The 22,957-nt window shown below is 42.7% G+C and overlaps 6 protein-coding genes across 8 annotated transcripts; 3 read left to right on the forward strand and 3 right to left on the reverse strand.

The window, feature by feature from the left end:
• Positions 1-517: 517 nt before the first annotated feature.
• Positions 518-6,457, forward strand: LOC125770861 (uncharacterized). Its single transcript, XM_049440896.1, has 5 exons — positions 518-984; positions 2,173-5,650; positions 5,719-5,898; positions 5,981-6,145; positions 6,223-6,457. Exons 1-4 carry the CDS (start codon positions 898-900, stop codon positions 6,121-6,123), a joined length of 3,888 nt encoding a protein of 1,295 aa, XP_049296853.1. The 5' UTR covers positions 518-897; the 3' UTR covers positions 6,124-6,145; positions 6,223-6,457.
• Positions 6,409-8,303, reverse strand: LOC125770863 (cytochrome c oxidase assembly protein COX18, mitochondrial). The gene is made up of 5 exons (XM_049440899.1): positions 8,211-8,303; positions 7,311-7,753; positions 6,968-7,243; positions 6,792-6,902; positions 6,409-6,710 (listed from the first exon to the last, which is right to left on the reverse strand). Exons 2-5 carry the CDS (start codon positions 7,731-7,733, stop codon positions 6,513-6,515), a joined length of 1,008 nt encoding a protein of 335 aa, XP_049296856.1. The 5' UTR covers positions 7,734-7,753; positions 8,211-8,303; the 3' UTR covers positions 6,409-6,512.
• Positions 8,304-8,489: 186 nt separating this feature from the next.
• On the forward strand, positions 8,490-10,457 carry LOC125770865 (tax1-binding protein 3 homolog). The gene is made up of 3 exons (XM_049440902.1): positions 8,490-8,729; positions 9,080-9,208; positions 9,280-10,457. Exons 1-3 carry the CDS (start codon positions 8,676-8,678, stop codon positions 9,466-9,468), a joined length of 372 nt encoding a protein of 123 aa, XP_049296859.1. The 5' UTR covers positions 8,490-8,675; the 3' UTR covers positions 9,469-10,457.
• A 162-nt stretch (positions 10,458-10,619) lies between these two features.
• On the reverse strand, positions 10,620-20,786 carry LOC125770862 (F-box only protein 33). The gene is made up of 8 exons (XM_049440897.1): positions 19,666-20,786; positions 19,374-19,529; positions 19,199-19,306; positions 19,003-19,114; positions 18,527-18,919; positions 18,209-18,286; positions 17,909-18,142; positions 10,620-17,828 (listed from the first exon to the last, which is right to left on the reverse strand). The coding sequence occupies exons 1-8, from the start codon at positions 20,025-20,027 to the stop codon at positions 17,688-17,690; spliced, it is 1,584 nt and encodes a 527-aa protein (XP_049296854.1). The 5' UTR covers positions 20,028-20,786; the 3' UTR covers positions 10,620-17,687.
• A 428-nt stretch (positions 20,787-21,214) lies between these two features.
• On the forward strand, positions 21,215-22,097 carry LOC125770864 (NADH dehydrogenase [ubiquinone] 1 alpha subcomplex subunit 5). 2 transcript variants are annotated; one of them, XM_049440900.1, is made up of 4 exons: positions 21,215-21,296; positions 21,363-21,402; positions 21,549-21,710; positions 21,781-22,097. In XM_049440900.1, the coding sequence occupies exons 2-4, from the start codon at positions 21,382-21,384 to the stop codon at positions 21,967-21,969; spliced, it is 372 nt and encodes a 123-aa protein (XP_049296857.1). In that variant the 5' UTR covers positions 21,215-21,296; positions 21,363-21,381; the 3' UTR covers positions 21,970-22,097. The 2 variants fall into 2 exon arrangements, with proteins under 2 accessions (XP_049296857.1, XP_049296858.1); XM_049440901.1 differs by having other exon boundaries at positions 21,265-21,287.
• On the reverse strand, positions 22,039-22,766 carry LOC125770866 (uncharacterized). 2 transcript variants are annotated; one of them, XM_049440904.1, is made up of 3 exons: positions 22,561-22,766; positions 22,314-22,491; positions 22,039-22,237 (listed from the first exon to the last, which is right to left on the reverse strand). In XM_049440904.1, the coding sequence occupies exons 1-3, from the start codon at positions 22,666-22,668 to the stop codon at positions 22,194-22,196; spliced, it is 330 nt and encodes a 109-aa protein (XP_049296861.1). In that variant the 5' UTR covers positions 22,669-22,766; the 3' UTR covers positions 22,039-22,193. The 2 variants fall into 2 exon arrangements, with proteins under 2 accessions (XP_049296861.1, XP_049296860.1); XM_049440903.1 differs by having other exon boundaries at positions 22,039-22,491; positions 22,561-22,764.
• Positions 22,767-22,957: the final 191 nt, after the last annotated feature.

Raw genomic sequence — 22,957 nt, forward strand, 5'->3', positions numbered from 1 at the left:
TGATTGTGGAGCGGAGGATTTTTGTTTGTTTGCACAGACCATCTCTTAGCATCGCAGTCCGGTCGTAAATAATCAACACAAGATGGACGAAAGATGCTGATAAGAAACGAGTAGCAACCATCGGTCGGCTGACGATCCGATCCGAGACGAACTAAGACGATGCTTCGTAACACTAAAACTACCAACGCTCGTAAAGCGTTTGTTGGATAAGTAGGAATACGTGCTTTTCTTTTAAATCTCTTTTACAAGTAGCACCTGCTAAATGGTGTGTGACGATCTTATGTATATTCACGCTACGACGGTTCAGGTGATCCATTTCGTTGACGTGATCTTTGAACTATATCGTGTAGCATTTATTTTTTATCTATTCCCAATCAGAATTGAGAATAATTATCTTTAAGTACTAACTTCGAATATCTCAAGTCCGTCAACTGTTGACTGCTTGGTACAAGTAGTGTATGGCTAAGCTACTACGCGCACGACATCATTCAAATCAAACCTCCACGAAGGTTTCTTCCATCAATTGCCAGCCACGATCCTCTGTGTGCCCGACTGCCCGAAGTAGCCAACCAATTTCTTTCCCGGGAAGAATCTCTCGTAATCTGCTGAATTGTTACGATCGCTTGCTGAACGAATCGGTCACAGTGATGCTGCTCATTGTGCGATCGTAACTGGACCAAGCAGGACGTCCAGATAGAAAGCTGCCAAGGGTACAAGTGTGTTCTAGTGCAGTGGAATTTCGCATTGTTTGTTCATTTTCTATCACAAACGGTTAATCGGAGCGTCTTTCTGTGTGAACGTTTGTTTAGGCAAAATATTGTAAGAGCTTAAAAGATAAGAAGAGATCCTAAAGGTAGCAAACTTTGCTGGAGATCAGTGAAGCAACGTGTGGCAAAAATGCGGCAACGCATTTGGAACCGACCGAAGATAATGCTGCTGGCACTGATAGTGCTGCTCGGCGGATGCTGCAATGTGGTTCTTGGTGTAAGTGATCGAAAAGTGATTAATCCATACATCCCTATGCTCTACAGAAGAAATCGCAATAGTGTGCGCCGTGTTCCAGAATGTCCGACCTATCAAGGCTTATCAGAACATATTGTGGCTATTGTTGGGGATTTCTTAGCTTTGCAGTTGAAGTGCCCGGAGTGAATGTTTTTGCTTCAGCCATGTGATCAGAAAGGATGTTTTTGTTGGCTCCTATCACATTCGCAAAGTATACCATTCCACTGAACCGTTGATCGCGATGATCAGCTGAATGGAAATGGCACATTATCAGAGAGGAGTCAAGGGAATTTGACATTGACCTGTATACCCGCTATTATTTTGAAAATTCTTTCCCCTTTTCCACTAGTTAATTTAGTTTAAATGATGAGTCTATCTAAGAAGTGTCCTAATCTTCTTGAGTCCAATGTTTTCTAGCTGTTCAAACGTGGAAAAACCACCAGCAGCAATGTCTCGTAATAACCTCGATTCCAATTCTTCCGGTTTCAAGATAGCGTACGTTGCTTTTGCAAAGACAATGTCATCTTGATCTGGCCGCTCTGTATGTGAAACGAAGATGGAAAATCAAGTCCTGCGATGGCCTTCTTGTTTGTTGCCTTTCCAAGAACGTGTCAGGCCGTGTTATCAAGCGCTGCGATGCTCAAACACAAACTCTGATGCGCAAAATAACAGATGAAGTATGCTTTGTTTCAAGGAAAACAATTTCAGTACTGCTCAATTAATTCTGATTGTTAGTAAATTTAACTATGGAAGTTTTTTTTACTCGTATTGATTCTGATACCTTTGACTGTGTTCCAACAAAAGAGAGTTTTGAGCCAAACTATTGAACAACAACTTTTCTATATTCAATTCTTTCTCAAATTTTACATAATATGCCTCAAATTAGTAGAAGTAATGTTCTTTCACGAACAAAAGCGCAAGTTAACATCCATTTTGGTCTTATTTCTTACTGATCATGTGCTCTATTACTGCAGATCGCTTCCATTACTGTCGAGCAGAGCGATCGTATCTCTCTTTCTACATCAATCGTACTGACTCTTTCGTAGCAGCTTATGTATTCAAATTAATCAAGAGCTAAGCGATCGTTCGATTGATAAGCGCTTCCGAACAACAACAGTGTTTCATCAATTTGTTCTATTCCTATTTCTCTATCTCATGGTACACCCGCAGATTTACGATCCTAGAACAGCGCCAAACAGCCGACACCATGTTCACATGATGCCGGAAATGCACGGTGCCTACAGCCAAGTCCATCACCACCGAGCACAAGAGATATCCCCTTCGGAATACGTTCAAACGGATCACTACCAGTACGAGCAACCTCAACCTCAACACCCGTCTCTGATAGGTCCTCAGCATCACAGCTCGGGTCCATCCGGACCGCAGTACCAGCCAGGCGTTCCACTCGCACCGTACCCAACTGACGCTCAGCGATCTCCTGCCTACGGACGTGCACAACCTTACACACAGCAACTGGTTCCAATGACGCCACGCTTTTCATACGGCGAGGAAGATCGATTGATCGCAGAAACAGCTCCGGCAAAGATTGTACGTCAACCGGTATACGCATTGTTGAAGGACTTCAATGGCCTTGAATGCCCCGAAGGTAAAACAGGCCATTTCCCGTACGTGATGGATTGCCGTCAGTTTTTAAGCTGCTGGAAGGGACGGGGTTTCATCTTGAACTGTGCACCTGGTACGCTCTTCAATCCGGACACTCGCGAGTGTGATCATCCATCCAAGGTGTCCTGTTTACCAGTGCCTTCGTTAAATAGTGTCAGTGAACCGGCTCAACGGGCTCCACCCAAAGCGGCAGCTTATACCGACCAGAGGCAACAACAACCACAGCAACCGTATCAACATCAGTCACAACCCCAACGGCAACAGGAAGAACTTAGTTGTCCACCGGGTGTAATTGGGCTTCGTCCGCATCCATCTGATTGCCGGAAGTTCCTGAACTGTAACAATGGGGCTCGGTTCGTGCAGGACTGTGGTCCAGGTACGGCGTTCAATCCACGCATCCTAACCTGTGACCATCTACACAACGTGGACTGTGACAAATCGGAGAATGTAATCGTGGATTACGATCGTCCAACGGTGCCAGTTGCTTCAAATCCATCTTACTATCCTCCATCACACATTCCCGCTGCGTCAAAGCCAGATCCTGCAATTGTCAGTCCACAGGTACGTCCTACCATTTCCACACACCAACAGGCTCCAACGGGACAACAGTCGCCCACTGGCCAGAAACCGTTTCATCCCGACGTGGAGCAAATCAATGCGGGTCCGACTGAAACCAACGTTGATGAATATGACGACGCAACCGATCCAGATGCCGTGTATGACGGATTTGATCTGCGGTCCAACTTTGGAGCACCAGAGATAGATCGCCGACAGCCGAAAGCATCACACCATCAGGGAGAACCCGAAAAACCTTACCCGATCTACGTACGACCACCGACCAAGCAACCGCAATCACTTCACCGGGATGCGGAAGTGGTGCAAAGTGTACAGCGACCCATTTACGTTGCATCTCCAGCAGGGCAAACAACTACCCATGTGCCAACGACTACGGCCCGTCCGGCCGGAATGCCTTATCCGACGGTTCGTAAGGAAGATATCGATGTCCAACAGCATCTTGATGCGTTGAAGCTAATGCTGACACCGTACATGAAGGAACACAAACAGACTGTCGCGCTAAATGCGACAAAGCTCAGCACCATGATGACCACAACAACGACGACGACTGAGCCACCGCCGGTGGTGCAGGTTATTGGACTACCACCAGAGTCGCGTAACGTGAACGATCGGCCTTCATCCGCTGCACCTTACGTTTTACCAACAGCGAGTGAGGTGAATGACTTTTTCTACAGTGAATCTCAACCAGTCCCATTGGCACCCTGGCCATTGCCACCGCCGTACATAACTGAACCGGCGGAAGGAACATTTAACCGGCAGCATGCATCACCGCCAGAGTCCGTTGTCTATCCCATCTATCGTAGACCAACAACTACAAGCACGACGACGACGACGACGACCACGGCGAAACCTGCACCAGCCTTACAAAGCCGATTCGGTGACAATCGTCCCAATCCATGGCGTCCCATGAATGTGCCGCACGCTACGACAACGAAAACGACTGCACCACCGATTACTACCACCACCACCATCACCACCACTACGGCAGATCCGTGCTACGGTAAGTTCGTCTGCGGCAATGGGGTTTGCATCGATGAGGCGGAAGTCTGCGATGGACGCGATGGGTGTGGGAATCGTGCCGATGAGCTGGTGTGCGATCACATCGGGTACGAGCTGAAGCTGTCCAAGAAGGCACAAGGAAGCGTTGAGGTGCGCGTGTACGATCGTTGGGGCTATGTGTGCGATGATGGATTCACGCTCGAAGCGGCCAATGTTGTTTGCCGCGAGCTAGGATTCGCCGGTGGTGCGATTGAGATAAAACCGCACTCTTACTTCCCACCGAACGCCACCGATCCGGATGAGCTGGAACAGGGACCGTTTTTCATGATGGATGCCGTCCGCTGCCAGGGCAACGAAAGTTCACTGCGTGATTGCGCGTTCAACGGGTGGGGCGTAAGCGATTGTAACCGCGAGGAGGTGGTTGGTGTCGTGTGTCGAACGCCGGTCATGTCCTGCCCGCAGGACTACTGGCTGTGTCATGCATCAGAGGAGTGCATTCCGGTGCAGTTCCTGTGCGACAATGTGCGTGACTGTGCGGATGGGTCGGATGAATCGCCGGATCACTGCAAGGCACCGCTCGCCGTCCGTTTGATGGGTGGTCCGTCCGATCGTGAGGGTCGTGTCGAGATCAACTATCACGGTACCTGGGGCACGGTGTGTGATGACGATTTTGGTGTGCGAGAGGCACGTGTCATCTGCCGGCAGCTCGGATTCAACGGTACGGCCGAGGTACGCAAGAGCGTTTATCCACCGGGCTCGGGACAAATCTGGCTCGATCAGGTAGCGTGCAATGGTTCGGAGCCCTCGATCGAGGACTGTGTGCACTGGCACTGGGGTGAACATAACTGTGGCCACACGGAGGACGTTGGTGTGCGGTGTGGTGTGTATGTGCCGACGAAACCACGCGCCGCACGGTTAAGAGCTACACGCCCAAATCCACGGTTCGATTTTGTGGAACGATCGCGCAAGATCCATCCGGACACGTGTGGCCGTGTGCTGGTGGATCCGACACTACGCAAACCAACGTACGGTGCGCGCGTAGTGCACGGTTCGGAAACGGTTTACGGACATCATCCGTGGCAGGCGTCGTTGCGCGTGAAGACGCTACATTGGTGTGGTGCAGTGCTGATTACGCGCTACCACGTCCTGACGGCGGCTCACTGTCTGATCGGCTACCCGAAGAGTACGTATCGGGTGAGGATCGGAGACTACCATACGGCGGCATTCGATCAAGCGGAACTAGACATCTTCATCGAGAACACCTACATCCACGAACAGTTCCGCGAGGGTCATCATATGAGCAATGACATCGCGGTGGTCGTACTGAAGACACCGGTCCGGTTTAACAATTACGTGCAACCGATCTGTCTTCCGGCACGGGATGCAGTGTATGAGCCGGGCCAAAACTGTACTATTTCCGGTTGGGGTGCAACTGAAGCGGGATCGAAAGGTAAGCATGGGGTAGATCAATTGTACGGTGTAGATTACAGTACGTTCTTTGTAATTTCTCTCTCGTAGATTCATCATACGATCTCCGAGCAGGTACGGTTCCCCTGCTTCCGGACAGCGTATGCAGAAGGCCAGAAGTTTACGGAGACTCCTTGATTGACGGCATGTTCTGTGCTGGTACGCTCGAACCCGGTGTCGATTCGTGCGATGGTGATTCCGGTGGTCCACTGGTGTGTCCGATTGGCGATGGTAAGTAACTGAATCACACTGTCACGAAAGATTTACGAGCTTGCGGAGCTTAACAATCTAATCGATTCGTATACTTCTTTAGGCCTACACACATTAACCGGTATTGTGTCGTGGGGAAAACACTGCGGTTATGCGAATAAACCAGGCGTCTACTTGAAGGTTGCACACTATCGGGACTGGATCGAGCAAAAGCTTAATCAATCACTCCACCAGTACGGTGTTTAAGCGCCTTTTATACAATCGGAAGGTAATCCACAAATAAGACCGCCGTTAATAGCCTCTTTCATAATTATCGATGTTTTGTTTAACTGTTTTTCTTTACAGAAGATGAAAACGAAAAAAAAATTTGAGTTTAAAAATGATAGCAGCATATGACCTTTTAACAACACGGCAGACCTGTCCGTTATGATGTACCTTAAACCTTTTGATTGCATTTTCAACAAACACCTGCTCTTACTAGCTTAGTGATATTGAGTAACTTGTTGTTTAATAATAGGATACCTAGTGTAGTGCACTACTGTACAAACGCTTTGTATGTACAACAACAGTGTAGACAAAATGTCCGACTAATGGTTTTATTATCCGAAATCTCCTTCAACTTTTACTCTTGCCGTTTACGTTTTCGATCTAGAGCCGATATTTGTTAATACGCCTAGCTTTGCAGCAAACGTGTGGCGCAAATGTTGGTAGGGATGGGTAAGTTCCGAAGGGACGATCGGTATCCCCACAGTGCGACGAACGCGAGGTGAAAGCAGAAGCAAATTCTGTCCCAACCCGTACGCACTCGATGTTACCCAGTACAAGCAGAGACACTAAACCGATCGGAAGCATGAAAAACAGATACCGTAAGTTGACATCGTTTTTTGTGTAACGTTATGAAATGATTTACTTACCGATGGAACGGATGCAGCTATCGGTACCATCAGTACGCTCAACACTCGGAACAGGTTAGTAAAAATGGCCTGCAATTTCGACGGTAGTTTCGTACGGGATGCCGCCTGTATCTGTGGTGAATGTGATCAGTTATTTGGTTGGTGTACATTATTGCCGCTTTTACTCGAGTTCTTACCTCAATGATGGTTAGATTAATGATGCCTAATGTTACGGGGAGAATTAACGAATGATCCAACTCGGTCAGATTCGGTATCCATCCGAAGCCACCAAGTGTGAGCTCGGTGTATGCGATCTGTGCCTCGATCGCGGTCGGATCAGGCATCATTGAGACTAGGTTCCGTATCGCTACCGACTGCACTATCCACAGCGGTATCTGGCCCCAAAGCAGCACCATCGTCTTTGCGGGATGACAATTTTCTCTCACAATTAGTTTATTCCACTGTTTCTTTAGCTGAAACGAAACGCCCAAGAGCAAAGCTGTTAGTTGTTGCTCTTTTTTAATAAGTTCTTTTTCTTACCGAGCGGTTGTACATGATGCGGGCTTCCTTTTCAGTCCAGTTAAATTTTTTGATTGCGTACGCCGTTTCAGCTTTCAGTTCTTTGACCAGCTCAGGCATTTCGAGCGAAATCTGCTCCAGTCGGGTCAGCATTTTGTTTTGATACACAGCTAGCGGTAGAGTGACTAACGTACGGAGGCTCACCGTTGTGAGAATGATCGTGGCCCACCAGGGTAGCCCGGTGAGGTCGTGGAGGTTTATTATGCCATGCTGCATATAGGCTACCGGAGCGCTGTGTGATAGCGATTGCCAAATGCCACTAACGGTGGCTTCGTAGGAGAAGAGTCTCCGTTGTGAATGGACAATGCCGAACGTTGGTCCGTGCGGATATCGTGTAAAGGCGGCCGTACGGGCCAATATTCGAACCGATCTTAGGTAGCTCATGCTTACCTACACTTAAGACACTAAGGAATGGAGAATGAAAGTCCGGAATAGATACGATATGAACAGACGGAATTTAGAATGAATTGTGTTGGGTGTGCGTTTGAGGACAAAGCAATTAGACAAAATGGTTAGAACTGGTTTGCCCGTAGCTTCCTCGCGTGATGACCGAGGCACGCCAGTATGCCGATAACACCGAGGAAAATGCCAATAACCAAAGCTGAAGCATCGCCGAAATCCATTCCGGCGGCTGCTGCTTGGCCTACGCTTAGCACCAGAACGATCAACACAAGGGAAGCAAACTGATGAATCATTTCACGTAACGTATGCAACACACAGGAGTGAACACTTTAGACACAGGAAAAGGTTGAACTGCTAGCGAAGAGGGTTTGAAGTTTTCTTTTCGTTATCAGCCCAAATGGTGCGTTTTTTTCCACAATGTATCAACAAGCAAATTCTGCAGAGGATCTCGAAACTCACCGTGTTTTGATAAGCGGCTGTCATGAACTGTGCTATCATGTCGGTTTGTTTTGTTTATTTTTTCGCATCCAATGCCATGCAATGAAGATGATAATACTTTTTAAATCGTTTTAAAAATCAAAACTTTAATATACGGCTATAAAGCAATAATTGAAACAAAATACCTACGCATTTAAAATTAATATTCTTTTTGGAGGATTGTGCCCAGTGAAAAAGCTTTCACCATAATATTGCCTGCTCGCGAACAACTGTCAAGCGAAAATACGGGCGAAAAAGTTGGCTGTCAAAGCTTGTGTTGGTTGTTTTGGAAATCTTTACAACAAAAATCTAGGCGTATCGAAAACGCAACTGCACGGATTTCAGCTGCTGTACGGGGGTGTTTGCGAATTGCCGAACAATTAATTTGCCAGGCAGCTGTTTGTGTACGCGGTGCGACAAAGCATCTACCTCAGGAAACGTCGCAACATGGCAAAGAAAGCATTCCAGCACCAGGCGGGCACGGCCATGGAATGTTTGAGCGTAAGTTAAAGTTTCGTTTTGCGTTCCCTTGACCCTTGTTCGGTTTGGATGAGTAATGTAAATTATACCTTCGCCTTGAGCTGTTGGCCACATACATTCGTTCAGGATAACCTCCGGCACCGTCCACATCCAATAGCTGTCGAAGGGCGTTCCGATTGACCTTCTCCAAGGTTCGATGGGCAGTGTGTCAATTGAAGTGTAAACAATTCGTTCAAATACACCCAAACGGCCGTGAAATGAGTTCTGATCAGTCTTGTTTTTTGGTGGACCACCCATCATAATTCGTTCCGCAAACTTCCACAGTTAGCGTGAGTTTGCTAATGTTATGGTACGTTTGAATTCTTTTCCAGATTCCAATTACGTTACACAAAGAGAAGGACATTGACGAGGAGGGACGAGAGGTACTGAAATGTGGATTCAAAATTGGTGGAGGCATTGATCAGGACTTCCGGAAAAGTCCCCAGGGTTACACGGATTACGTGAGTATGATTAGGCCCGTTTACGGATCGAGCTAAGCACACTAACAACTGCAACGTTGAATGTTATACAGGGAATCTACGTGACGGAGGTTCACGAAGGTAGCCCAGCGGCAAAATCGGGCTTACGGATGCATGACAAAATTTTGCAATGTAATGGTTACGATTTTACCATGGTTACGCACAAAAAGGCCGTTAGCTACATACGTAAAAATCCCGTCCTGAACCTACTTGTTGCACGGAAAGGCGTTACATCTACCTAAGCAACGGATGTGTTGAAAAGCACAGGCCTACTACTGCGTTAGCTTACTGCGAAAATTCTCAACAATGCGCAATAGATAAGGAAATGATAGAAATTATTCCTTTCTCCCAAGAGAGGCAGGGACCGCACGACATTCCAAGGAAAAAGTATCCTATCTTAGCATCAATACGTAACGGACTTCCGTATATCAAGCATTCCATTGCACAATAGTCCTTGGCGGTAAACTAATCACAGCTATTTTAGCGACACATTTTACCGACACACAAAACTATCGTCTTCAGGATAACTCCCTTCACTTTCTCTCCCTTTCTTAACGACACTTTCGTCAAGCGCAGCCTTGTGTGCATACGCCAGCTAGATTTTATACGCATTTTTGCAACAAAAAGAGGAAAGGATATCGTTTTTATTGCATATTTCTATTGATTATTTGTAAGCATGTTTCTCTAGGTATAGTAATGATCGTGTTAGGTGTTAAACGCTGTTTTCACCACGAATGCGTATGGTCCGAATGCGTATGGTTAATCGGTCGGGGGCTGCGTGAATGCCCAATGCGCATTTATATATATACATATAGTTGCTTACTAGGGAGATCCTCCTTTTTTGTGAGATTTTAGCGCATTTTAGAAGTGAATGATGTTGTAGTAGGATTTAGGTTAAATTAAAAGGGGGAAAAAACAAAAACAAACTACAAAAGATATAGGAAAGGAGAACGGTAGGGAAGAGCAGAAATGACAAATCGAGAAAAAAAAAATGAGGAACCACACGGAGCATAATCGAAACGAAACTTGATAGAAAACTTGTTGGACGGTAAGGTACGTGTTTTCATTTCTTTTTTACCCACAACACACAACGTAACATACATACACATTGATATATTATAAAGACCATCGTACGGGATGAGTTCCCGTAGTTCACCAACGGTGGTAATCACTTTCATATTTTAGCTATTAAAAATGTATGCCAAAGTAAGATTAAACTATGTAAACGAGAGTAATCGTGCAATGAATATGAAATGACGTTAAAGTGAAAGAAAGTATAGACTAAACTATAGATAATCAGAAATTCAAATAGTACACGTAACTTGGTATGTATTTTTTTAATTTTTATTCCATTAATGTATTCATCCAAGCCAACAAAAAAATCAAATGTCTGTTTAGGGATAACGTGGATTTACAATATCCTTTTATTTGCAATTTCATTATATATGACCCATTTGCATATTTTGGGTGGTTATCATACGCGCTCACTACGCGCTGAGAATAGTTCACACAATGAATGTTCCATTTATATTGAGGGAGTAAAACGGGGACAAAAACACATACACATTTTCTTCCTTGATTGTGCACAACGAATGAGCCAAATTACACTAACCCTTTGTTTGTTTGTTTCTTTGTTTTGGCATTGCGATCCACATGCAAGAGTGCAAAGCGTAATTAGCATTGCAGAAATTCACGCAAGGAAAGCAAAATTAACTTTGCCTTTTGTTGGCATTTTCATCAAACAAATGATAAATAGAGAGGAAATTTTTATTCTCTAGCATTCTCAGCTCGTGATACGTGTTCTAGAGAGCACCGTATCACAAGTTTTGCGTTACTTTTAGGCGATGCGTAATTACATCAATAGCAACCAATATGTAAGGATTGTGCTGTTTTAGATAATCATTATCAGTTGCTTGCTATATCGCGTATCCGATCAATCCGAAGATCTATGCCGTAGCGCTCAACTGAATTTTTGGGCATGCCTGTTAAGCTGCATAGTGTTCCTGGTTAAGAAGTAAAATTCTTTTTTATCATCATAGCACACACGACACACAAACATAGCAGCACTTTCCAGCGCTTGCTGTGGCCTGACCAACACTGTTTTTGCTACTACTCCAATATTACGCATTTGATTGATTTTTCAGTTTTTTGTTAGTGTTTTGTTTTCCCCTTTACTATTACACTTGATTATTTGAACAAAATGAGCCTTGATAGCAATTTGTTTTTTTTTTTCTTTTTTTGTTCGTTACGTTTTCTGCTCATTTAGTTTGATTTCCTATGTATTACTTTCTTATTATATACCGGTTCTCTGGATAAAAGTAACATAACAAACACGTTAAACAAAATCACTACAAAATATTGAATTGAAAAAATAGGGAACCTCTATTTTGAAGGGGAAATACTTCGTACAGACGGTCGGGTGCTATTATTTGCATGGGAGGATTTTAATATTATTTTTTATAAACCAAAAAAGGAGTTCCATCACACATATATTGTGGAAAATGTTCAACAAAAAAGGATGAGTACCAAAGACAAACTTTTTATGTCCTTTAATAAAATTCAATAGGAAACGAAAAATTTTATCGTCTGTTCCAGAAGCTTGATCATGTTAAACATGTTTTCACTTTGTTTTTCACCTAATAATTCCTTCATCTACACAAATCCAAACGCTGATTCATGTTGAGCTTCAGTTTGTTTGCTAGTTATTTTGTTTTGTTTCATGTTTGCTGTTAACCACCATTCTTGATTAGTTCGATCCAGTTTTTGCTGTGTCAGTTAATGCCCGGTTTAAGTTGCACCGCGGTCATATAGTTTTAGGTTTATTTTTATGTGACTCGTTACGTTTGTTTGTTTCTTTGCTTTTGCTTATGTAGCATTTTGTTTCTCTTGTGTGTTACCTTTTTATCACAGATGATGTTAATGTCAAGCTTCTTGCTTCTTGAACGTTTTGTTCTTTAGTTTCGTTTTTTTTTCGCATTTTCCACACTTGGTTGTTCTACTTTCATATTTTTCGCTTAAAAGTTTATGTTTTTGTAATGTTGTTTCATGAAAACGCTCTTGATGAATGTTTTTTGTTTTCTTTTTGCTACACACTTGTTATCTCTTTCTTTATCATTTTCCAGCGCTATATATTTCTCTTGCAACTGAGCGCTCCACCTAGAAGTTTTTTTTGTTATATAAGCATCTACCGAAGGGGATTCTCGTGTGCTGATTTAATACTTTGGCTGTTGTTTTATCGCAGTACATGTGTTGTACAATTTTCATTCTCTCTGTCTTCTTCTCTTATTCCGCTTCGTGAGACACTATCAAAATATAGAATCGATCTTTATATGCTTTACTTTTCCTGTTGCTTTGTTGTTCCTGTTGATCAAAATGATCAAATGTACTTGCTTTCTTCTCCTTGTTTTTATTCATTTCATTTATAACACATAAAAAACTCTGTTGTTTGCCTATTAAACAGTTTTATCTTTTGCTCCTGTGGAATGTATGTTTCTCTGGCACAGTTTGTTTTTTCCTTTCCATTGAATGTTATACTCCCTTCGATCATCGATCACGTGACTTTACTCTTTAGCTCCTCTGCGAAGTTGTTATTGTCAAGCCCCTTTTTTTGGCCTTGTACATGTCTTGCATCTTGTTAGTAGCAGGAAGAAGCTTGTTGCTTGTTATTATCTTTTGGCAGCTATTCGCTCGAGCTAAACGACTGTTCTTATTGCCTCGTGTTGAATGTTGAGTCAACCCATCTTGTGCTGTTTCGTGTTATTTAAATCGCTTTAATAGTTGTTTCATTCACACACTGTCAGATGTTGCTTGAAACTTTCTATTCTTCCATTGTTTTGGGTTAGCATTGTTGCTTCATACTTGTTAGCATCTCTACTTCCATCGTTAGCCACAATTGGTCTAAGTTATTTGTGAGCACGGCTCCAGGCAAGCTTTTATTCCGATACAGGCTCATGTTGTTAAATAGTGCATCACCTTATGATTGGCACTATTCCATTGTACACTATATTACATTATTTCTTGTTTCAAATCCACCTACGCAGCTTGTACCTTCCCACATGGAATAAAAACGTTTTTGCACCTGTTTTGCATCTGTTATTAAAATTGGTGACCATTTATCAATATCCATTGTATGTTCTATATGTTAAGCACTCTCGTACCATTTTGTTTGATATTTGTTTGCATTTTTATCAAGATGTACACTACACTACCTTACCACTTGTCTTAAGTGTTCGATGTTACGATACGCTCGACTTTTCCCGCTTTCGTTCCTCGTATTGAATTGTATTCGTTTACTAATCTCACTAGTTGTTGTTTTGTTTTTCTTTTGCTGTAATTGTCGTCAGTAGCTGTGTTTGGTGTTTATATTACTATTGTTTTCTCCTCTTACACACTTTCGGAGTTGTTTTCATTTTTTTATTTCTCGTTCAACATTTGTTATAAATATATTACAGCATTTAGAGTTGTTTTTTTCACTTTTTGTGTTTGTGAAGTACGGTGACCGAACCACTTGCCAGGCAAATAAAGTGGTAACACAAAACTTTTACATTTGGTTCGGAACCGTTCGCAATGTTATTCCACACGATGGGCACATTACCATGTTCATTTAGGACTGTCCATTGTACCAGTGGCACAATATGTATAATTCTGCTGTATATTTAAGAAAAATAAACCCTGTTTTCATATCATTGATAGTCACACCGAAAGGGGCAAAAGGATTTGTTTTGGAAACGAAATTTAAAGACCATCCTCTGTTTGGGTTTGCCGGCAAATTGACCCTGTCAGCTTTACCGTCGGATCGTAAGTTTCGGGATCCTTGCGTTGTTCCCTGAACACGTTCACCTCTCATCGTGATGGATGTTCATTTCATTTGAGGTTTTACGGTTATCTCATTTATACGCGAGTAAGCATTGTTTTCGCTGGCTGACTTTTGTTGTTAAATTTCTTTTGCACCTTTAGTACACTCGTCCACCGTATGTTTTTCTACTGGCACTTGCTTATTATTGAGAACTCTTTTTTCTCTTTTGATTGCACTGTGTTTATTTGTATGTTTGGTGGTTTTTTATGATTCTTCTTAATTTGTTTTACCTCCCACAGAACATTGTTCATTTCTGCTATATTCGTCTGCTTGTTTTGTTTGTCTTCTTTTAATGGATTTCGATCTCTTTCTCCCTTTTTGATAGTATCACAGATGTAGGTTTCTTTTTGTGTTAATGTAAAGGAATTGTTTGTTGCTTTGTATCTGCTGTTGGTAAATCCATTTCGCTATACCTCCTTTCGTTAAACACGCCTGTGTTGTTTTACCTTGATTGATTCTGTTTCTCATCGGAAACATAAACTGTTAAATTATTAAAGTAAACGTAGTTACTCGTTTTTTTGTAGAGCCCGCTATCATTGCTACCTTTTCTTAGATCTCTCGGAATATGTCCCTGGTGCCTGGTCCACTTGGTTGTTCTGATCCTGCGGAACAACCATGACCTAATCAATGTTTCCTCTATGTTTAGTAATCTCTCTTTCTCTCGCTCTCCTTCTCACTTGCAGCTCGCCCATTTTATTACATTGTTACTGCACTATTCTTATCGTTTTGTTTTCAATTTTAGGCACACTTTGTTGTAACAGACAGTGTTTTGTTCCCTTCTTCATCTTTGTCTTTGTCTTCTTCATCTTCATGTTCTTCTATAAAATGATCACTTTTAGTTATTTTTTTTTTTGCAACCATCGTCTTGTATTATAGCAGTTGCGCATTTAATGATCTGTTTGTCTTTAAAGTATCTCTGCACTGCTATCACCTTGTCGATATTATTCGTTCTTTCTCAATTCTCGCGTAATTTTGCTTTTTAATAGCATTTTGTTAACGTCACGTTGCAGCTTTGCACATAAATCTTGTTAGTCTTGTTCTACTCGATCATTTTCTTCTCGTGTTTTTTGTAAAGGACGGCTTATGGTGTTTTCTTTTTGCTTGTGCTAAATTGTTGGGTTTTTGTTTGTATTCTTCTACAAGTCGGTTGAGATTGTTTGCTTGTTTAATATGTTTGTTTTTCTTGTACGCCAGCCAGCTAGCCTCGTAAGATACTAATTTTTTTCCATTGCTCACTTCACCGTAAACCATCACGTACATATTGAGGTGTTTTAGTTTCATTCAGTTTATGTTGTATTTGTTATAATTCATAGTAAGTTAGTACTCTGTTGAGAGCTTAATCCTTTCTTCCATTGGAAATGTGACTTTTGCGGTAGTGATGTTTGCTACATCTCACGTTAAACCTCATCTGTTTTATCTCGTTTGTTTTTTTTTCGTTTAATTGTTTTATCATTATCATCTGTACACGTGTTCTTCGGATAAAGTGTTTACTTATATCATTTTTTTTCTTAATCGCCATTTGCACAGATTACGATAAAAAAATGTTTTTGATTCTTGATCATGGGACCAGCAGATTTAAATTAATTCATTTTGGCTAGAATTTCAGCAACGCAACGTAAATGATACCTAACAAAAAGAAATATCGAGGTGTCATTCCACTCACGTGATCACTCCTTCGATCATTTACAATTCTAGCGGCTTCTTTACATTCTAGCGGCGGAAGCTCAAGTGAGTACTGGAACAATAAATTACCTCTACTATCCCTATGGGATTTGCTGCTAGTGCCACAGATGGTGATACCGTCAATATTTGGGTTTTGTCACATAAACCAGCAAATTCGAGATTCTCTGTTGCCAACTCAGACCTTTTCTTCGCAAGCTTCCGCTACACAGAAAAGCCCCAGAAAAAGGATGTCGTCGTGTGTTAAGCGTATGCACAAGATGTAAATTCTCTTGGACTTGGTGGTTTCCGGGCTCTAAATTTCCGAGGTACAAATGGTCCTCTCTACATAACAGACACAGTCAAACACAAATAATATATGCTACAATAAATAAGGTACATTTTGCGCAACATAAATTCTCTGCAATTTAGTTGTACGTGTGCGTACGCAATAGCACACCAAACAAATTACGCACCAAATGTCCATAAACAACGCGGAAGCGCTTTTTGGTGTAATTTAGTATTTTCCTATTTTGTTCCGTGCATGAACAGAATGGTTTCGGCTGGGTTTCGTTTCCTTTTCTAAGTAACACAAGAGTGGTAATTATCATCACAGATTGGTTGCGGTTTGTGTTGTTCGTTCCTTGTTATGCGTTGTTGGTAGGTTTTGTGGTATTGGACCCACCCAAAAATGGCAAGATTGCAGTCGAATTGAGTACATTTTTGCGTTTTTGCTTCTATGACTGCTTCAATTTGCAATAAACTCTCAACGTTAGGGAACATTGTCCGTTAATGGGCTTTTCGATGACCTACTTGGGACGCGCTTTTAGGTTTCGTCTTTCAACGTCATGTACCGAGAGATCTTGATTGCTTGTCAAGTCCGCTGTTTCGCCTCTTCGTGGATATGTGCACGCCGGATCGTGATCGTAAATGAGTGCTCACTTTCCTTTTGCTGCCAAGAGTGGACTTTTTCCATGTTTTCGCCTTAGCTCTAGTCGATTTACTAAAATATATTCGTGTATATAAATAAACCCCTTACTATTTTCTATGTGTAAACTTCCTTTCCTTCGCTTACAGATGATTCGTTCGCATTATCGGGTGGGAAAAGAAAACATATTACCATGCGAAACACGGAAACGGAAACGATCACTTTAGGGAAGAAAGTTAAAACAAAAAATAAGTCTGACCCTAATCCGATATTCACGTTTTCTCGATAACACCACAGTAGTTTGCGTCAATGGATTTGCTGTTGATTAAATTGCTAACCTTTCCTTTCGCGCTATGCGCTTTGCGACGGTGTGAATACTACTCGTTCGTACAACTTCTCTAGGTGGTTTTTAAAGCTCTCAGTCTTCTTCCATGCTGGTTGACAGCTGTTGCGCGTTGGTTCGCTTGTTCTTCAAACATTTAACCCGTACCGGGAGAGCTGCTGTTTTGCAGGTGGTTTTATAATGATTTCATCGCTCTTTTTCTCGCTCCTTCACACTTCTCCTCTGCTTACGACAGTTCATTGCAATAGCACTTTGATCTTCTAACACTAGAACTTGCTACTTTTTGCTGCCTCTTGCTTACGGCAATATGTTGTGTGCCTAAGCCACAAACAAACGAACGCAATTGACTATTGGAATAAACATGATTCCCTTTAGCGGTGGTGGCACATTGTATTGTTCGATTATCAGATGGGAGTGAAAAATGTGTATTTAAACTACGTTTGTTGCACTCTTTGTTCATGTCTTTCTGGCCAAACTGTTGCTTACTAACCATGCAAACGTGACACGCTTTTACAAGTGCGTCTATGTATATATGTGTGCTTGTGAATTCACATTATAACTGCAGTAAATTTGAACGATCTTCATCATAATCAAAAATATAGTAGAATGTAAACAAATACACTACACGCAGCGGCCGTCTTTGAACCTTTGAACGCCGAAAGGTTCGACGCTGCACTTACTCCATTACATCCTTGCGTATATACTTTAAGATGTACTGATCACGTACCTCGTCCGATACGGGATAAAATCGGAGCGCAGGCGGAAGCGTTTTCGCATCCAAGGGACACCATTTTTTGCCAAGCTGTGCACTAATTTCCTGTGAAGGTGAATCAAAACAAAATGATCGATAAGTACGTGAAGTATTGAAGAATTGAATACGTGTCCTTAAAGACATACATCAACGAACGGTGTCACCATTACGGATGGGATGGACAGATGGATACCGGATACCTCCAGTACGTTGAGTTCGCGGCCCCGTAAACGCGCCACACCGACAAGATTGTGCGGATCAAGTACGTAACCGTGGACGATGAGTTCTTGCAGCTTTTTGCACCGCCAGGCCATCATCACCAATGGGTCTTGTTCCGTGCGCATCACTAATTCCATTATGTTGCGATATTCCTCAATGCGCTAAAAGTATAGAACCAAAGGTAACATAAAGCAAATGTTCTAGTGCTGAAATGATTATTATCTTACCATAGAATCGACCCATATCAAGCTGCGAAGAGTGTCCTTGTAGTGCAGGGAAAGATATTCCAAAGCTTCACAATTAATCTGCAATGATCATTATACGGAAATGTAGTAAACATTTAGTGTAACTTAATCGATAAAGTTGCACGCTAATCGTAAAATGTTTATGAAGAAAGATAATAATTATTTACTTAATCTGGAATCAATTATTAAATATCCTCAAACACTCACGATCATCTCCACAAACAAAATTGAATATCTCATAATGTTATGAAGCTTGCAAGGTAGTAATTGTTGTAATCCACCTGCATAAGAAAGCCATACCTTCTCACAGAACAACACCTTCAGATGCGTCAATGGCATCGATGGGCGGAGAATGTGGGTGTGCAATATTTCCACCGCCTCGTATGCACACACCAACGTTACATGCAGTTCGGTGTCAGGATTTTTACTGCGAAAGTTTGCCCACGCGTTCTCGGACAGCCCGGAATGATCCTCATCGATACCGTGCACGTGTACGATAAGCTGTCGCAACGGTAGCAACTGCAACGTTTGCAGTAGCTCATCACACAAACTGTCGTAGTCGAGCGTGAGCACACGCAACGATGTACATTTCTCAAACAACGGTGGTTCAATCAAACCCAGCGGGTAGTGTCCGGGATCCTGCTTGACGGTAGCGAACGCAAGCCGTTCCAGATACTGCGGCTTCGAAGTGCACTGGTACGAAAAAGATAACACGATCGTATTAATACTCTAGTTGCTTCAGGGCAATATTAAAGTACAGCCCGCGTTTAACTCACATTCAGAAAATCCGATGCATGCAGCGCAAGAATTTCGGAACAACCCAAATCCAGTGCTCGAAGTGATGGATTCTTGCGGTTAAGCAGTGCTATCAGCGGTTGAACAAAGAGTCTGCGGTGAATGCGTGAGAAACAGTAAACATCAGTTAAATGGGAATCGTTTATCGTGCAAAAACCACAATTCGGTCACACTCACTTCAGAATATAGTTCCATTCCTCCTCGGAATAGAAACGACCCGGTGTAACGAGCGTTGCGTACTTCGGTAGGATGGAGAGATTGAGCAAACGTGCACTTTTGCTGAGTCTGGAACAAAACAACAGTGACGATTAGATTTCGCATACAACCTCGCAACAGGAAACGTTTGGCCTACTTGTAGAGAATTTCCGTTGTCAACTCAACGTCGTAGAGATTGCAGGAATCGAACGTAATCTTTACATCGCTTACAATATGAGCTAGTTTTTGCAAAAAGAAGCTATTCTTTTTGTTCTGCTCACGGGCAACATCGAACTGGATGCGTTTAAAGAATCTGAAATCAAATTAAATCGCATGTTTAGCATGTTTGGGGATAAACATTAAAGACAAAACAAAAAAAAAAGAAAAAAAAACATTCGTGTGTTGACACTGCAAAGAGGAGAAAGTTGAATGACTTGCTCGATAAGTACCTTGGTTGAAAAATCACCGACCGCCAGTGCCAGCATACCGTTGACGCGTTCAACCGATCCCGATGGTCCAAGTGCTGGAAAACGTTCGTTATCGCAAGGGCTGGCAGCTGGCCCCAGTTTGGGCTGCTACTCATTACGCTGGTACCGCACACAGAAGCAGCAACAGCAGCACGTCGCCAATGCCCTTGATCGGTACGCGATTCGGTCACCACTTTCACCTCACGGCTGCACGGTTCCGACTCTACCCTGTTCGCACCGATGTCCTCGGATCGATGATGACGTTCGCCCTTTGTTGTTAGAGCACCGAGCTGTTTCGCTTCCGGTGGCGTACTTCCTCGCTCCCTTCGACGCCACAAGCCCATCAAACGCTTCCACCAGCAATGCACGTAATACGACGCAATTTTCCCGATGCACCACCACCAACACTACCACAAACAGCACCGCTGCAGGACGGTTTGGCTCGAAGGGGTTGTGGTCGCTCCTGATCAACAGAACTGGCAGCACAATATTGGTAGCACTTTCTACAATTTCATCACAGCAACCGTACGTTTGCAGCATTTGGAGCAATAGCGACCAATTGTCGATTTCCTTCGGTTCGTATGTGCCCAGCAGAAAATCACTATGTTGTTTTGGTGTTTATTCGTTTTTCGCACCTCCCCCTCCTGTTTTATTTATGTGTTTTGATGAACTGCTATTGCTGCTGCTGCTTGCTGTATTCGATACCGTGCACTTCGCTTCGTTTGCTTTCTTTACCGTTTTCACCCGCTTCCGTAATGCAAGGGAAGCGAATTCAACGCGCAGCAGTGTTACGATTCCATTTGTGGGTGTACACTGTTTTTTTTACAACCTACCCCACCTCCTTACAAAACAGAGTACTCTTTGCTGTTGTTTTTGTTTGTTTATGTTTCCTTTGTAATCTTCACACCACCCTCTGGCGCGCGGAACCGACAAGAAGGAGTAATGAACGTAATATTTTCTGGTTTTGTTTAAGAAAATACGATTGATTTTTGCAAGCAGTGGCTAGGTGTTACCTCTGCACAGCAATAATTCGTCTTAAACAAAAATCTGATGTTATTATTTATCTTTTTGCACAATACTCACATCATTCAAGATCTACAACGAAAACGTCAAAAACATCCTAAACTTAACGAAGAACTGTACCCAACTAGGATTCATTGGCCGAAAAAAGCGAAACATTTTTATATTTTCTGGCAAATGTGTAATTAATTTATCCTTAAAATTTTGTGCGATTTTTCCGATTAGAGCTCAGATTATTGGGGGAAAACGGAAACAACAACGAATCAAAAAATAGGTTCGCGGTGTTAGATTGGAATCATATCTATGTAGATGTATCAATAGATATAAAATCTTACGTCTGCTTATTTGCAACATTTGCATCATTGCAATAGCACAGGACGAAATGATTTCCAAAAGAAATAGCTAAACATTAAACATACAGATTGTGGTATTTCTGGCTATATCCATAATTTTATGAAAACTCGCCCTCATGTCCATTTAAAACGAATGTGACGTGTAATCGCATCTGCAGTAGAGAATTGTTTTTGTCAAACCTGACGTTTGTGGTGTGTGGGAAAAGAAAATATTATTTTACTAGCATCTCGGTACGATTGGTGTGTATTTCTTTCGGAAGAAAACCATTCTACGCTCGAAATAACATTTGTTATTCTTTGTTTTAGCCGTCAACAAATTGCTGCAATGGCAGGAGTAATTAAGAAGGTTGGTATAAGTGATCAATGAAACGAGTTTATGTACATCAATTCATCCCGTATCGGACCTCCGAAAGGCTGCTGATTATGTCACAAATAGCCGGCAGAGTTAAGAGTGCTCCTTCTACGAAGCTAACCAATTTTTAATTGTTTCAGGCTACCGGTTTGACTGGCTTACATGTGGCCAAGAATCCACACCACACGCTGACGGCCTTGTACAACAAGATCCTGCGTGCTGTCTCCAAGATGCCTCAGGATGCTGGCTATCGACGATACACCGAACAAATCGTGTCGGAGCGTGCCAAGATTGTTGCAACGGTATATATTTTGATGTCCAGCGAGAATTCTGGTGACCATTCATTACCTATATGTTTTTTTTCCTTTTCAGACTCCGAACATTCTTGAAATTGAGCAAAAGATCAACTGTGGCCAGGTGGAAGAATTGATCGTACAGGCGGAAAACGAACTAACACTCGCACGTAAGATGCTGGGATGGAAACCGTGGGAACCATTGGTTAAGCAGGCACCGGCCAGCCAGTGGGCTTGGCCTCCAGCAAATCTGCCAGAATTGAAGTAAACATCCTTGTCGTAAAAATATCCTTCGTTTATCCTTTCCACATCCACAGAGACACACTTGTAGGCAATGTAACGGTTGTTAGGGTCGTATTTAATGTGTAAATAAAATCAACACGTGCGGCCAATCCACGATGTGTTAAATTTGGCCTTTCATTATCCAGGCGATGACGATGACTGTTTGATGCATAGTTTGATGCGCTGTCTTCCATTAACTCGATCAGGCAGCTAGCGAGTGAAAACTACCTTCAGCTTCAATCTGTAATCGCGCCCTGAATGCCATCATGATGAAAGGACAGTTTCAGTAACCGTGTGAGAAAGTCAACAGTCCACTAATGCGCGCTTTACCATCGCCCGAAAGACCACCAAAATGTTGCGTGTAGCTTGCCGACCCATCCAGCTTAGTGTTGCCGCTCTGGCTTTTCCACAGGCTAGCGATCGCTTCCGCATTAACGTCCGTACCGTATCCGTCCTCATGGGTGGCACCAAAGTTCAGCGAAAACTGTCGTTTGTATCGATGTGGTTTCTGTTCGAGGGAATGTTTTCATTTAAATCACGTCGCAAGGACACGACCTACAAAAACTAACAAACTTACCCTCGGTACTGGCCCATCATCATATTGCAGCGGTTTGGCATGACTGTAGAAGGGCGCCAAAACTGCCAGCAAAGTATACAGTAGAAGTAAACCTAAGTTAAAATTCATCACGACAAGAATTTCCGTGATCCAAGTACAATTGTTTGATGACTTTTCTTCGACTCGAAACGATCGATCTTTTACGACTGATGGTGATGCGTATGGGGATATTTGTTTTACATTCCTTTTACTGATAACGAACCACGATCACCCGTACAAAACAGCAGTGGTCATAAGTTTCAATACACAGCTTTTCAATGAGATTACAGTGATGGTATTCGCAACAGATGTTGGCGTTATAAATGTAATACTGCCATAACTTAATTCGTGTTGTAATTCCATGACAAATTTAAGTAGC

Source organism: Anopheles funestus, chromosome 3RL, assembly GCF_943734845.2.
Source record: "Anopheles funestus chromosome 3RL, idAnoFuneDA-416_04, whole genome shotgun sequence".
NCBI classification, from domain to species: Eukaryota; Metazoa; Arthropoda; class Insecta; order Diptera; family Culicidae; genus Anopheles; species Anopheles funestus.